This window comes from Tursiops truncatus, chromosome 8, assembly GCF_011762595.2.
Source record: "Tursiops truncatus isolate mTurTru1 chromosome 8, mTurTru1.mat.Y, whole genome shotgun sequence".
Lineage (NCBI taxonomy): Eukaryota > Metazoa > Chordata > Mammalia > Artiodactyla > Delphinidae > Tursiops > Tursiops truncatus.
In genome coordinates, this window is record NC_047041.1 from 54,980,571 (window position 1) to 54,995,661 (window position 15,091).

A 15,091-nucleotide genomic window follows, 5' to 3' on the forward strand; every position below is an offset into this window, starting at 1 on the left:
AGAAAGATTCCTAGAAATGGAATGTCTAAGTCAGCAAAATGCCAGGGGTGAATTATCCATAAAGGCTAATAATGGAGAGAAGCCAGAGGTACCAAGTCAACTTTAAGATGCCTAGATATCTTGCATGGGATTTTGCAAACAGACTGGACACAAAACCCATTTCCCCATTTAAAGTTTTATGGCTTTGGCAATTCGGACAACCATTCTGAGTTTCCATTTTCTTATCTAAAAAATGAAGACAATAAATGTCTTTCTCACAGAATGATTCCTTCTGATCTGGGAACTTCCAGAAACATGATCAACTATCCTAATATAGATGGGTTTCCCATCCCACCCCCTGCTACAGACACGTAGAGATGCTGGATGAACTATAACAGACGTTATATTTTTATTGCCAAATTTGAAAAAAATAAAGAGAAATCCCCAGATATCAAAAATGAAAAAGAAATGAAAAGCTCAAAGCCAGAACAGGTCATAGGTGACGTGCCTTAGCTGCCACAAGGATTTCACACTTAGCTATAGTTCCTGAGATCTGCAGGCCAGGGTTCCACCGAACACTAAGGAGTAGGAGATGGGGCTCCAGTCCTGGGCAGGTGAGAAAGCTGGAACTGAGCCCCTTGCATACAGCTCTGACATTGGAAGCTTTGTCCCCTTCCATGAAAAGGAGACTGGAAAAACTCTACCCCAAGGTTAGAGAAGTTCAAGGAACCTTGATGTCTGAAGAGGCCTTGGGAAGGGAAGAAATGGCACTCAAGAGAAACAGAAATCCCAATCGGTGCCAAATGCATATGGAGGTTTAAATTTACTCTACCTGTATGTGCAGACAGCTAGTGAGATAAATTAACAGAAACATTGGTCCAGACCTTAAAATTCTTAGGTTAGGGCTGAAGTAAGACCTATTAAAATTCTTAGGTTTAGGCTGAAGTGAATTCAAAATAGCTCTGCAGGGATGTTTACCAATCCAGGGCTTGCAGAATCCACTAGAAAAAACAATCCCTGATGAAGCTGCTCCTGAAAAGTATCAAACCACATGAGGAAAGAAATGAGCAAAATGGAGAGTCAACCAACACAACAAACTAGAGAGAAGAAGGGTTAAAATAGAACCATTTAAAAGAGACTGTGGGTGGGAGGGAGTGTCAAGAGGGAGGGGATATGTGGATATATGTATACATATAGCTGATTCACTTTGTTATACAGCAGAAACTAACACAACATCATAAAGCAATTATACTCCAATAAAGATATAAAAAAATTAAATGAAACCTCTTTTCTATTCAACTATAAATAAATAAATAAATAAATAAATAAATAAATAAATAAATAAATAAAGACTGTGGGGACTTCCCTGGTGGTGCAGTGGTTAAGAATCCACCTGCCAATGCAGGGGACACGGGTTCAAGCCCTGGTCCAGGAAGATCCCTCATGCCACGGAGCAACTAAGCCCGTGCGCCACAACTACTGAGCCTGTGCTCTGGAGCCCGCGAGCCACAACTACTGTGTGCCACAACTACTGAAGCCCACGTGCCTAGAGGCTGTGCTCCGCAACAAGGGAAGCCACCACAATCACACCGCAATGAAGAGTAGCCCCTGCTCACCGCAATGAGAGAAAGTCCGTGCACAGCAGTGAAGACCCAACTCAGCCAAAACTTGTTTCTTTAATTAATTATTTTTAAAAAAGGAAGAAGAAAATTCAATCTAGAAAAATAAGTTAGATGTAAGGAGGGGGATGCAAGTGAGGTGCTAGAGTCAGCTCTTATCAGCCCAAAGAGCAACTGTTAAATTTTAAGGAATTTTGAGAACTGGTTGTAAAACACAGTCATTGCTAAAAATTAAATTATACAAACTTGCAATTAAACGAATTACTTTCAAAATAAAGGTAAAAAATCCTCACAGTGCATCACTTCTTAATTATTTTACTACAATTTTTCTATTATCTATGCACTTGAGGTTATTATCTCCCACATCTATATGGTAGAAATACTATAGAATGGTGTGCTGCTGTGCATCTTTTTCCTTCTCTATATTTCAGTGATGTCACATTGGTAACTTGAGTATTTGCACCTCAGAGCTCAACAAATGCTACAAGTCAGGGCTCCCTTACTCCTACTACATGAGAACTGGTTGTTAAACATCTAAACACCACTGAATATAAGAAATAATGGTTTACACTGCTAGGTATATATCCAAGAGAACTGAAAACATATGTCCACAAAAATACTTGTACACAAATGTACGTAGCAGCCTTATGTATAATACCAAAAAGTGGAGCTAATTCAAAAGTCCACCAACTAATGAATAGATAAATAAAATATGGTTTATCCATAAAAGGGAATATTATTCAGGCATAAGAAGGAATGAAGGACTGATACATGTTCCCACATGGATGAACATTGAAAACATTGTGCTAAGTGAAAGAAGCCAGACACAAAAAGCCATATATTACATGATTCCATTTATATGAAACACCCAGAATAGGTAAATCCATGGAGACAGAAAGTAGATTAATGGTTGCCAGGGGTTAGGGATAGGAGGAATGGGGAGATTTCTTTTGGGGATAATGAAAATGTTCTAAAATTAGATCGTGGTGATGGTTGCACAATTTTGTGAATATGCTAAAAACTATTGAATTGTATCTTTAAAATGATGAATTTTATTGTACACAAACTATATTTCAATGAAAAGAAAGGACTAAAGAAAGGTAGGCAGAGAAATTGGTATGCATGTTTGTAAATATAAATAAATTCTGGTTGTTAAAACATCTAATGGGGGGGTGAGTGGTTAAAAGTCAGTTGGAACTAAAATACTAAAAACCAAATTAAGTGGAAGATAGAGGGGGTGGAGAACAGAATTAAAGAACTCTAAAGTTCCTGAAATTTTCACAGTGTGCTAAAGATAGTGATTAACTTAACAATGTTAGGTTGAGTATGCACATTGATAACATAAGAACACCCACTGAAGGAATATAATTAGAATGTATAACTTCCAAACCACTAGTGAGGCAAAAAAGGGAGTAAAGAAAACAACCAAAGTAAAAGAGGGCAGGGTAAGAGAATAAAGCAAATAAAACACATGGCAAAGGACAAAACAAAGGGGGAAAATATCCACAATAGGTCATAAGTAGAAGAAATGTAAACACGCTTAAGAAAAGACAAAGATTCTCAGATTGGATTCTTAAAAATCCAGCTGTATGTTGGTTACAAGAATGCATTCGGGCTTCCCTGGTGGCGCAGTGGTTGAGAGTCCGCCTGCCGATGCAGGGGACGCGGGTTCGTGCCCGGTCTGGGAGGATCCCACATGCCGCGGAGCGGCTGGGCCCGTGAGCCATGGCCGCTGAGCCTGCGCGTCCGGAGCCTGTGCTCCGCAACGGGAGAGGTCACAACAGTGAGAGGCCCGCGTACGCAAAAAAACCCAAAAAAACAAACAAAAAAAACAGAGTTGCCCCCACTTGTTGCAACTAGAGAAAGCCCGCATGTAGCAACGAAGACCCAAGGCAGTTAAAAATAAATAAATAAATTTATTAGGAAAAAAACAGAAAAACAGGTGTTTAAACAAAAACTTGTACACACATGTTCATAGTAGCACCATTTATAAGTCAAAAGGTGGAAACAACCTAAATATCCATCAGACATTTAAACATCAACAGATAAACAAGAAGTGGTATATCAATACAACAGCCTGTTACTCAGCCCTAAAATGTAATGAAGTTCTGATGCACGCTACAACATGGATGAATCTTGAAAACATTATGCTAAGTGAAAAAAGCCAGACACAGTGGTCACATATTGCATGACTCCATTTATTTGAAATGTCCAGAACAGGCCAATCCACAGAGACAGGAAGTTGATTAGTGGTTGCCAGGGGCTAGGGGAAAGGGGGTGAATGGGGAGTGACTGTTCAATGGATACAACGTTTCCTTTTGGAGTGTTCTGGAACTAGATAGCCGTGATGATTGCACAACACTGTGAATGTGCTAAATGCCACTGAAATGTACACTTTAAAATGGTGAGTTTAATCAGAAATTTAAAGAAGCAATTTCCATAAGTCTATTCTTTCATTCATCTATCAGACATTTATTGAACAGCTCCAGGGAAGCTTTATTCCGGATGCAGGCAATACAGAGAAATCAGATGTGGTCTTGGCTTTCAAGTTCATGGGTTGGTAGGGGAGGAAAAACATTCTGCAGACAATTAAGTGCAATTAAGTGTTAGGGTTTCCTTCACTTAAGAATGGGCATTGTACACTGTGGGGACTGCTTTGCCACGAAGTGAGGGGTAGAGAATAGCAACGGTAAGGCTGAGGCTTGAGTGCTGAGTAGGAGTTTTCTAGGTGGATGGCAGCAAGGATGGATTTGAGACAGCGGGTGTGACCTGAGCAGGCTCAAAAAGCTGGCATCAAAAAGCCTCCGGTTTTCAGCAAACTCCAAACTAAATAGCACGTGTGCAGCAGCGCAGAGGATGGACTTCAGGACAGTGACGTGAGAGGTGGGTGACCACCCTGTCCGGTTGCAGTAGGTGACGCTAAGACATGTTAGGGGAATGACCTGGACTTGACTGCATGTGAGAGTCAAAGGAAGTATGATGCCAAGATTGGGCTACGTTGTTGGTAGTGGAAACTGCCAGTCCCTAAAGTGGGTCTGCAGGACATTCTGTTCTCAGGGGACGTGAAACTAGAATTTACACTCCCCCCCATCTTATGTATTCTACTATTTTTTAATGATTTTTTTTCTTTTTGTATTTATATTTGAAACCTACTTCCCTTTTCTTTGGGCTTCCTCTGTTTTCCTGTTTGAAATATATGTTACTCTGGAAATGTCATGGCATAGTATAGTGGCATTTACAAGTGAAATGTAAAGAATTTTCAGAACATCTAGAAACGCAAGTCTAGGGTTTAGGAATATAAGCCCTAACGATGTGATAGCGTTCATGCCTTCAGACACTGTGTCATAAATATAAACACACCCGAAAATTTGAGACAGCATAGAAGAGATAGTTGAGAACTTTATTAGAATTTATGTGCCCAGATTTTTAAAAATGTATATGAGAAATATTAAAAACACAAAACATAACACACTAGGGAAGAACATCTGGAAAAAATGAATGACAGAATGCCAACATTTACTTGTGAATACACAGTCTGGGAGAAGGACCAGGGGGCCTGGACACCCCAGGAAAACTTGGAAAAACCTTTGCACCACCTTCTCTGTCATAAATATGTTCCCCACAAACTGCATGTAAATCAGTTGTTGGTAAATCATATTTATCAAATGCAAGGGTGACAATTATTTTAAAGTTATCTTAAGAATGTACACTTTAGTAAAGGATATTATTACCAATGGAGTAATGGAAAAAAACCTCACTGGACCAAGAGAAATTCAAGGTCCTTCATTATTATCCTGGCTCTGCCACCAACTAGATGTGTGATTAGAGAAAATTCACTCAATCTCCCTGGGCCAATTTCCTCATCTAATCTGGGTTGTACCTCTGAATTTTCACTTATTAGATTCTTAAAGCAAGATACAGGGGTACTGGCTCACAGCCTAATGTCTAGTTTCTTCTGAAAGGTGATACTGCAGGACAGAACTGAGGGCCCTTTTACATAAGAGGAGCCGGGGATGGCAAGGCCAGCAGGCCAGTTACCAATGCTTCACCAATGCTTTGTGTGTTTTGCCTCTTTATACTCCACTTTCTCATTCCTACAATCACCCTAACTGTGATGATAACAACTTTTGTTCCAAATTCTTTACAAAAGCTTGTTCCTTAGAGCTGTGCTCTGGGAGAGACTGACAGTCTAAGGTAGGAGCCCATTCCCAGTGGTCTCTCCACCTCTGGCCCTTTCCCTACCCCCACAAGGCTGGTACTGCCTAAGGGCAAGGGCTATACCCTCTATGCCTAGTACAGGCCCAGGCCTAAAGAAGGAATTCAGTAAATGACTATTCACTGGATGTTTTTGAAGGAGCAAGCTGAGGCAGAGAGATGGGTCTGGTGAAATAACTGAATCCTAGGGGTGAACTTTTGGCTACTTCTTTAAACATTTCTGAACTTCCCAAATTTTCTACAATGGGCAAAAATATATAGAAACCACAAGTATTAAACCCTCTTTTTCCAGGCTTTTAGTCAATGCCCTGGTTTCCCATAAATAATGTAAATTTTGTCCAGTTCTCCGATGTTTGGAACAGGACAAAGGTCACACATCTTTTAAGAGAAACAGCTAGTACAGTTTCCTAGTTCATTTTGCTTAAACAGCAAAGAAACAATGCATTTGTCTTTGTGGACAAATGCCGTCTAGCTCCAAGCAAGGACCCCTGCCAACTGGCTTCAGAAAAGGCCATTTATCAACAGTGTTTAGGCACCACCTTGATTAATCTGCCATACAGGAAGTACAAAGCACATCTGTAAGCATTCTTTTGTCTTCTTAAGCAAAATAGGTTTAGGCCGTATTAACTTGAAAGAGGTAGAAGGCAATGGGTCAGGCCTTCCGCTGATTACTACCATGCTGTAGACTAATTCAGGAACTGTTCGGAAGACTGAAGAAGCAAAGGAAATTACTCTCTGTTGAGTACTTACTACATGCCAGATATTGTGCTGGGCACCCCATATACATTATTTTAATGTAAGCCTCACATCTAACAATAACTATCTAACATACTATATTTTCACTCATTTATCTTATTTCTTGTCTGTCTCCCCCACTTAAATGTAAGCTCATAAGAAGAAACATTTTTTTTGTCTTGTTCACTGCTGTATCCTCAGTGTCTACAACAGGGTCAGATACATATAAACAATCAATAAATATTTGTTGAATGAACAAAGTGAACATCTCCATGAGACAGGTTTTATTATTCTCCTTTTATGGATGAGTAACCTCAAGTGCTCCAGTGGTGCAAATGAACTGCCCAAAGTCCCATGGCTTGTTAAGGAGCAGGACAAACCCCAGTCTCACTCCTTTGTTCTTTCTATAGACCAAGAGACTTAGACCTTGAAAAACTTTTCCAGCTTGACAAATCTGTAGCCTAGATGCCTATAAAACATGTATTTACTTTGGGTACTCATTTGAAAATCTGAAATTTCACCGAGGAGATATATTTGGCATTTTAATGGTAAACATTTTGCTAAAATAACAATGAAAGACACATTTTCCCAACAGAACAATTTCATCTATGGATATAGACAGGAATTATCTACATCATTTCATACCTGAAAATCCTGTGAATAATTACTCTTCAGATATAAATAAAAGCACAGTAATTCTGGACACCAACAAAAACATTTGCAAACTTTCGAGTTTCCTAAGTTACATCATTAAGATGACTATTGATATTCATGTGGTATTCTCAGTGTGGAATATCAAATACTCCCATGTACATCCGTGTTGAGTGTCCCAGCATGGGAAGAGGTAGACTCGGCACATCAAAAGCCATTCCTATCCTAAAGAAATTATATGGGAAGCTCAAGGATTCTTCAGAGAATCAGTTGTAATAAAATCCATCTCAAGAATATTCATTTTGTATGAGAGAATGGAAGAATGAGGTTAATTTTACCCAGGAGAATACTTCAAATCCTTTCCATTTGTCAGAATATATTTGATCCATATGTGCTCCTTTACCTCCCTAGGACCACATAACAGGAACATGCCGTTTGTGGTGTCTTCTCATATCACTTGGGATTTTTGTAGGGATTCTGGTCCCCTTCTCCTTCGGGGAAGGCCCCTTTCCCTTCTGTCCCACTCCTGCTACCAATACAATAGTATCATACAGTCTCCATGTGGACCCAGCCAGTTAATTGTTCCTGGACCAAACTAATGGTTTGGCCCCATTCTCTCCATTGCCAACTTTTGGTGCTATTGTTTTATTCTGATAATAAAAGTATTAATATTTTAGAAAAATATTTTTGGATTTATGTATATAATTTTGTATGTCACTCTTTTCACTTATAAGTATTTTGCCATGCTGTTTTAACACTTCACAAACATTAATTATAATGACTGCATAATAGTCTACTATATCATCATAGTGTAATTTACTTAACCAATTTTCTACTGTTGGACTTCTGGATTGTTAAAGCATAAACTCTGCCCACATTTCAGACTATTTCTTTTTCTTTTTTTTTTTTTTGCGGTACGCGGGCCTCTCACTGTTGTGGCCTCTCCCGTTGCGGAGCACAGGCTCCGGACGCGCAGGCTCAGCGGCCATGGCTCACGGGCCCAGCCGCTCCGCGGCATGTGGGATCTTCCCGGACTGGGGCACAAACCCGTGTCCCCTGCATCGGCAGGCGGACTCTCAACCACTGCGCCACCAGGGAAGCCCCAGACTATTTCTTTAGGACAGATTCCCAGAAGTAAAATTAGAGGATCAGAAGTTATAAACATTTTTAAAGCTCCTGATAGATACTGCCAAATTGCTTTTCAGAAAGCTGTTGCCAATTTACACTTGCAACATTGCCAGCGTGTTTTTCTACCAATACAGATTGGTCTAAAGAATAATAAAATTTAAGTGGAACATACAGTCCTTAAATTATTAATGCAGCTGGAGAGGCATCATGACCACAGCAGAGAGGCCTGTGGCAAACGTCATACCTTTTTCCAGGTATGCAATTAACAATGAGTTAGTGTGAGCACATGGAACAGAAGTTTTGCAAGAGTGAACAGCAATATAATTAGATTTCAGACTCAAATCTAAGGCTTGTGTCTGCTTTGTCTGTTGCTGTACCCTAGCACATAGGACAGTGCCTGGCACATAGAGCCACTCGATAAAAATTTGCTGAATTAACACAGAATCTCCTTTCAGATGCAGTTTTTCAGCAGCTGTAGGATTTAGCCACTCCTGGATTCAAAGGAAACATGACTGGCTGGATTAAACATCCTTGCAAAGGTCTGTTCAATCCTGAGATTCTATTTCAACTTTGGAAAATCAGTTTAAGTGAAGGTGACACAATATGGCACTCTTTAGGAGAAAAACAAGTAAACATATCTAAAAGAACATAGCTTGGTACCAGTTGCCAATATATATATATATAATTTTTTTACAAGCATGCAAAAAAATATAATTCAATGAGTTTTGTCACCTCCATAGTAGTCCCTTTCATAGATGATAACAAACTTATTCAAATGCTGCTCATGGTCAAGGCAATTTTGGAATTACCTTCAGTTCATTCTGTTATCACTGGTTGTAACTTGGCACCATTTTCAGTATTGCCAATTTTTTTTGGAAATATTACAAGGGCAAAATATAGGTAGTAGTTTGTGTACTATAATTTTTAGCCGAGAACAGCACAAAACTTATTTTGTGAATCAGAATATGGTCAAGGTAATACAGTCAATCATTCAGCTCTAGTTCACGCTCCTGGCACCATAAAGACTACCTTCAATATTCCACAATTTCTATAGTAGTAAATTGTCAGACATTGCCAGATCAGTTTGGCATTAACAATGTTACTGATGGATCAATCATCTGTCATTTTTATATACACATTTTATATACATTAGACCAGGGGTCAGCAAACTATGGCCCATGGACCAAATCTGGCCCACCATCTGGTTTTCTATGAACTTACTGCAAGCTAAGAATTTTTTTAATATTCTCAGTGGTTTGAAAAAAATATTTTGTGACATGTGAAAACTATATGAAATTTAAATCCCCGTATCCATAAATGAAGTCTCATTAGGACACAGCCATGCTCATCTGTTTCCATATTAGCTATGTCTGGTTTTGCATTAAAATGTTGAGAAATTACAATAGCCACTGTATGGCCCACACAGCCTAAGACATTTCCTTTACAGAAGAAGTTTGCTGACCTCTTCACTAAATGCAAGTGGGACCTAAGAAGTACTGAAGTTTCCCACTACAGATTTTTTGTTTCTGGATATTAATACTGGGAGAAGGGTGATGCAACTGGGACAGTATTTGCAAGGATCTGATAAGACAGAGACTAGAGAAGATAAATATGAGTGTTGCCTCAAATAGGATGTCAAAGCCTGGCAGAATCTGAGGGGTCTGATCCAACTAAGGAGTTAGAGAACACAGGGTTACATATACAATCCCAGCAGCAAAGAAGACTCTTATTGAGCCACATAGGACCCTGGTGACCAATCCCAAGGAGCCTAGTGAGACTTGCTGGCAATGAGGTCTGTAAACGGCAGGCTGGCTGATCAGTAGATGTGATACAGCGACAGTTCCCAATAGTACCCCACTCCTGTACTAGATATCCTCAAGTCATTTAGCATCCAGATTTATCCGGGCACCTCCAAAGTCTGAACTCTAAGAAATGGATCTGAAAGGAAGACTCTGGAAAGCAGGCCCCATGTACACATTCTTCCCAAACAATAACATTTCAGTGAGAACTCAGAGCCAGGGGCAGAATTCAGAAGACTGGAGAACTACCCACGTTTTTCGAAATCAAAGATTGGTGAATACTTTATTCTTTCTGTTTTTGATCATTACCAGTGGGACAGGTGGAAGGTGGGATGATGGGTGGAGAACGGACTGGATAAACTCAATGATGAAATGATCTGCCCTGGAAAGTGTTTATTCCTCCCAGACTTCCAGCTGTAGTGTATAACATTCCATGTGGATTTTGAACCAGAATGGGGAAGGGGAAGTTCAGCCTGAAACCCAGAGAGATTCCTTGACTGTGTGTTTAGCTTGAGAATTATGGTCAAGGTTTGCAGATGGCCAGCTCTCTTCCTGACAACCTACAGAGAGCCAGGCTTCATCTCTTATGGTTAGATGGAGCTTCTCCTGCCAGGGAAAATACAGTTGCTGGGAGAGTGCGATTTGCATATTATATCTCTGAAAAACTTTCATAACTCCTGAGTACTAGAGGTAACCAAATTGCCTCAAGAAACTGGTAATACTGGTTGCCTCTGGGGAGTGGAACCCCTCGTGGCTAAGGGTGAGAGGGAGCTTTTTTGTTCCTTCCCAGTGTGCCCCTTATATATGAAGGCAATCTGGGGCCAGGGATGGAGCAATTTCTTTACTCAAGACTATAGGGCTGGGAATTCCCTGGCGGTCCAGTGGTTAGGGCTCTGTGCTCTCACTGCTGAAGGCCTGGGTTCAGTCCCTAGTTGGGGAACTAAGATCCCACAAGCTGCGTGGCACTGCCAAAAAAAACCCCCACAAAACAAACAAAACAAAAGACTATAGGGCTGAAATGGGGAGCTGGAAGAGGGATCTAAAAATCAGAAGAGAGAAAAGTTGCAGTTGAGTGGAAAACCATGACCAAAAGGGGAATTCAAGGTAAGCATACCAAAGTGGCCAAAAGCAGCTATTGGAGGGTGCGGTCCAGAACCAGAAAACAAAGCCCAGGGAAACAGAAGAGCAAGAGCAAACTGGAGAATAAACTGAGTGATATCTGAGAAAAGTCAAGGACAAGGGCCTAGGGCATGATGGGTGGAACCCTGAGATTATAGGATCAAAAAGCTCAAGAGGCCTAGGCAGCAAGGTGCAGGCTGGGCAAAATTCATGTCAGAAATAAAACAGATTCGGCAGGTGGACAGATAAGGGGTACTGTTACATGAGAACTCTCTTGTGTGAGGACAGTCTTTTGAGATTATGCTCTAAACTGGTGTGTAGAGATTCTGAGCAGCCATGTGTGAATGGTTTGCTCTGCGTGAATATTTTTACTTCCCTCCAAACTCGAGGCTTCCTAGGGTGTATTATCATCTTATTGAATATTTTCTGAGAAGCCTTGCAAACGGGCAATGGGTTCAGGTAGTGCAGTTCAACCTGACTACCGTCCAGGAGATGATCTAAGGTTATAAGGTAAGTCCTTTTCATTACAGCTACTTGTAACAATTTGAATTCACCCTCCTGATTACCTGCTTCTGGTTGCTTTGCGTCCAAACCCTGTCTGGGACAACATGGCTTCCAGTATCCTACTCTCCAACATGGTCGTGGTCCAGCACCTTTGGCAGGGTCACTCCAGCCCTGTTTACAGGACAGGGATAAATCCAGAAATAAGTTCTCTCAGGACCTCTGTGTTATCACAGATTGGAAATAATGCCTGTAGGTACTGTTGTGGGAACCTGGCCTAGGCATAGGGGCATACAATTCTGCAACAATTACCCCCTGGGCTGAGCAAGGATTAATATTGGTTCAGTCACCAAGTGGCCAGCTGTGGCGGCTTTCTTCCAGAAGTGCAGTGTCCCTGTTGCAAAGGCCTTATGGGGAGCCCAGGGCCTTATCCGATGTAGGAAGATGTAATGGTCCTGAGATGGAATGTCTAGAAATTGCTAAGCAGGCAGACGTCTGTGAGCTGTTGCTTGGTTTGAGAGCTTTCCTGAACAATATCTTTTATTTGTGAGATAAGGTCTAAGTTTCAGAGTGCCTCAAAGCTGACAGGTATTAGTGGGAAACTTGTAATTTTTTGAAGGTGACAGTGAAAAGAACTAAAAACAGCTGTGTTGAATAAATGTTGGGCCTCTACTATCAACCAATACTGTTTACTAACTTACCAGTTAAATAATAGGAATGTAAGAATCCTTGGGTTAAAACATAGACATTGGCCAATCCTGTGAAATGCTGTTACTAACCATTCCCCCCACCCAACACACACACACACACACACACACACACACACACACACACACACACACACACTCCTCCACCAGCCATTCTGAGATGTTTCCAGTCTATGTGGTATTACTTGGAACCCAATTGGGAACGTTCCATTCCATAAATCCTGGCAGAGAGCCAGAAAGAGATAAAGGAGTCTCAACTAGGAAAGACTGCTTTTTTGAAGGTTTGATGAGAAACTTAGATAATCAAATAAGTAGGCTATTATCTAAACCTACCCACAGACTCAGGGGAAGCAATTTATAAACTACTAGCATAGAGTTGGGGGCGGAGAGAGGAAGCAAGTCATCCCAAATTATTTATCTTCTGTATAACACCATTATCTTCCTCTTTGGACTTTGCTATTTCAGCCAATAGTGCCCTCATTGTCCTACTGACGGAGGTTCGGAGCCTCATGCTGTTCTACCCGCCTGGGAAGCATGCCCTCATTTCCTAGCCTCCTTGTCCCATCCTTCCTTACGGATCCAGTCCAGGAACTACCTCATCCATGGAGTCCACCCAGCTCTTGGTGACCTTATTTCATAATATCACACTGTCAATGCTCAGCAGTGTTCTAAACACTGAAGGTGCTTAAAAAAAAAACAAAACCAACAAGGTTGATATTAGTTACTAGAAACAGGCTGCGGTGTGGGAATCAGCACGTAGGCAGCAGACTCCCTTAATTCAAGGTCTAGAGTGTCACCTTGTCTTCCTCCTCACATATCACAGCCTGGACCTTAGTGCCCTGGTTTCTATTTTCCAGGACCAGATCCTCCTCCTCCATCAGAGGGGATACACCCAAATGAGGGGGGGGCGGGGTTCCAAAGCACAAGACTAGAATGAAACAAACCCAGCACTTCTGTGAGGGGTAGGTCTGTGAGAAAGTCAGGATGGGTGGCCAACCCCTGAGTTCTGAGGGGCTCCCACTGAGTCATTTGGGAGGGATCGGCCCTTAGCATTGCTCACTATGTCAGTATGCCACTGCCTCCTGTACCATACCTCAGGCCCTGACTGTGAAGCAGGCTGGAACTGTAGGCCTTCTTTTGGGGTCCTCCCAGCAGAGTATGCCTCCCTGGGCACAGAGAGAGAGACTCCAAGAGGTCCTGCTCCCACTTTTCATTCGTATGATCCCCTGAGGCAGAATACTGAGAACAAAGGAAGAGGACAGTCACAACAAGCTAAGGTCTGGACAGTGAAGAAAAAACTTGGTAAGGAAAAAAAAAAGAAAAGTCAAGCACAAGCAAGTACCAGAAGCCAACAGCCAGAAGTTCTTCAAAGTTGTGGAGAACAGCAAGGAAGATGACCCAAGAGTCCAGCAAAGAGTAAGTTGCAGGGCCATGACATGTAGAGAGGAGTCATAAAGAAGCTGAAAATAGATGAGCGGCAAATGAAGGTGCCTAACCTTGAGGCAGCTTTCTAGTTTGGGTTCAGCTACCCCAGATTCCTTTCACCACGGTGTGAACCAATCCTGAGCCGCCCTGCTGGGAAGGCTTGTTGAAGATGAAGTCTGCAGCAGCTGGCTGGCAGGAGGGATTTTGGGATGGGATACAGGCAGAGGCATTTCCCCACCAGCTTCGCACTGGAGATGACTCCATGGTTCAGAATTTGTTACTTTTTCCCTCACACATGAGCTATTTTTCCTAGTTTCCTTTGAATGATCAGACCGAAAGTCAAGTTTTCGAGGTTTAGGCTCATCCTTCAAAATACCCGATATAACTTTTGCAGATACCTTCCTCATATTCAAGTTTTCTTTCAGAATGAGCCTAACGGTTTCTTTATCTAAATTTAACTCTTCAGCCATCATCCTCACAGTTAACTGCCTATTCGAACAAACCAAGTCCTTGACCTTCTGGATATTTTCATCCGTCCGGTGGGTGACTGGACGACCACTTCGGGCATCATCTCGAATGTCTTCCCGCCCTTCTTTAAACCTTTTATGCCAGTCGAAAACTCTGGCCCTTGACATGACTTCATCCCCATAAGCTTCTTTTAAAAGATGGTGAGTTTCACTTGCAGACTTGTTCAATTTCACGCAGAATTTGATACTAATCCTTTGTTCTAGATATCGGTCACTCATTTTGGCACTCAAATAACACAGGAACGTTAAAATGCCACGAGTGTGAGGGGAAGACAGAGGGACCAATCTCTATAGGGCTGCAGGTGGAATCATGTCGCTATTCTTGCTCCTCTGAAGACTCATCAGGGAAGAGTAATTGCTTTTCTGAGTTTCAGACCCTCGGCTTCCAATCTAGAAGCTAACGGGGCCAAAGAGTAGCTGCAAAGCTGGGGAAAATGAAAGCTCCTAGAACCCACGTCTGCGTCCAACTCCGCGGCACGGAGATCTGCCGGGGGTGTGAAAACCAGTTACTGAGGCCGTCCCGTTCCGCGGCCCTTAAGAGTCTATGGCGATTTCCGCAATAAAAGCCTATGTGGTGTTAATTTAAGCAAGCAAGAAGCGATGCACCGGTGATGTAACGTGCAAGCTCGCCCCAGACCTGCAGAAACCCACGCACGCGAAACCTACCGGAGCTGCCCCGGGATCCG

At 41.8% G+C, this 15,091-nt stretch overlaps 1 protein-coding gene across 7 annotated transcripts in view; it reads right to left on the reverse strand.

Moving 5' to 3' along the window:
- The window catches only part of GVQW3 (GVQW motif containing 3), a 30,079-nt gene extending 15,022 nt beyond the window's left edge, over positions 1-15,057 (reverse strand). For 3 of the 7 annotated variants that reach the window (XM_073808422.1, XM_073808421.1, XM_073808420.1), the window contains exon 1: positions 13,547-15,057. In XM_073808422.1, the coding sequence (XP_073664523.1) occupies positions 13,995-14,624 (630 nt within the window). In that variant the 5' untranslated portion in view covers positions 14,625-15,057 and the 3' untranslated portion in view covers positions 13,547-13,994. Of the gene's footprint in view, positions 1-4,984 lie in introns of those variants that run through there. The other 4 variants (XM_073808419.1, XM_073808418.1, XM_019948803.3 and 1 more) reach the window with 3 other exon arrangements.
- Between the last annotated feature and the right edge of the window lie 34 nt (positions 15,058-15,091).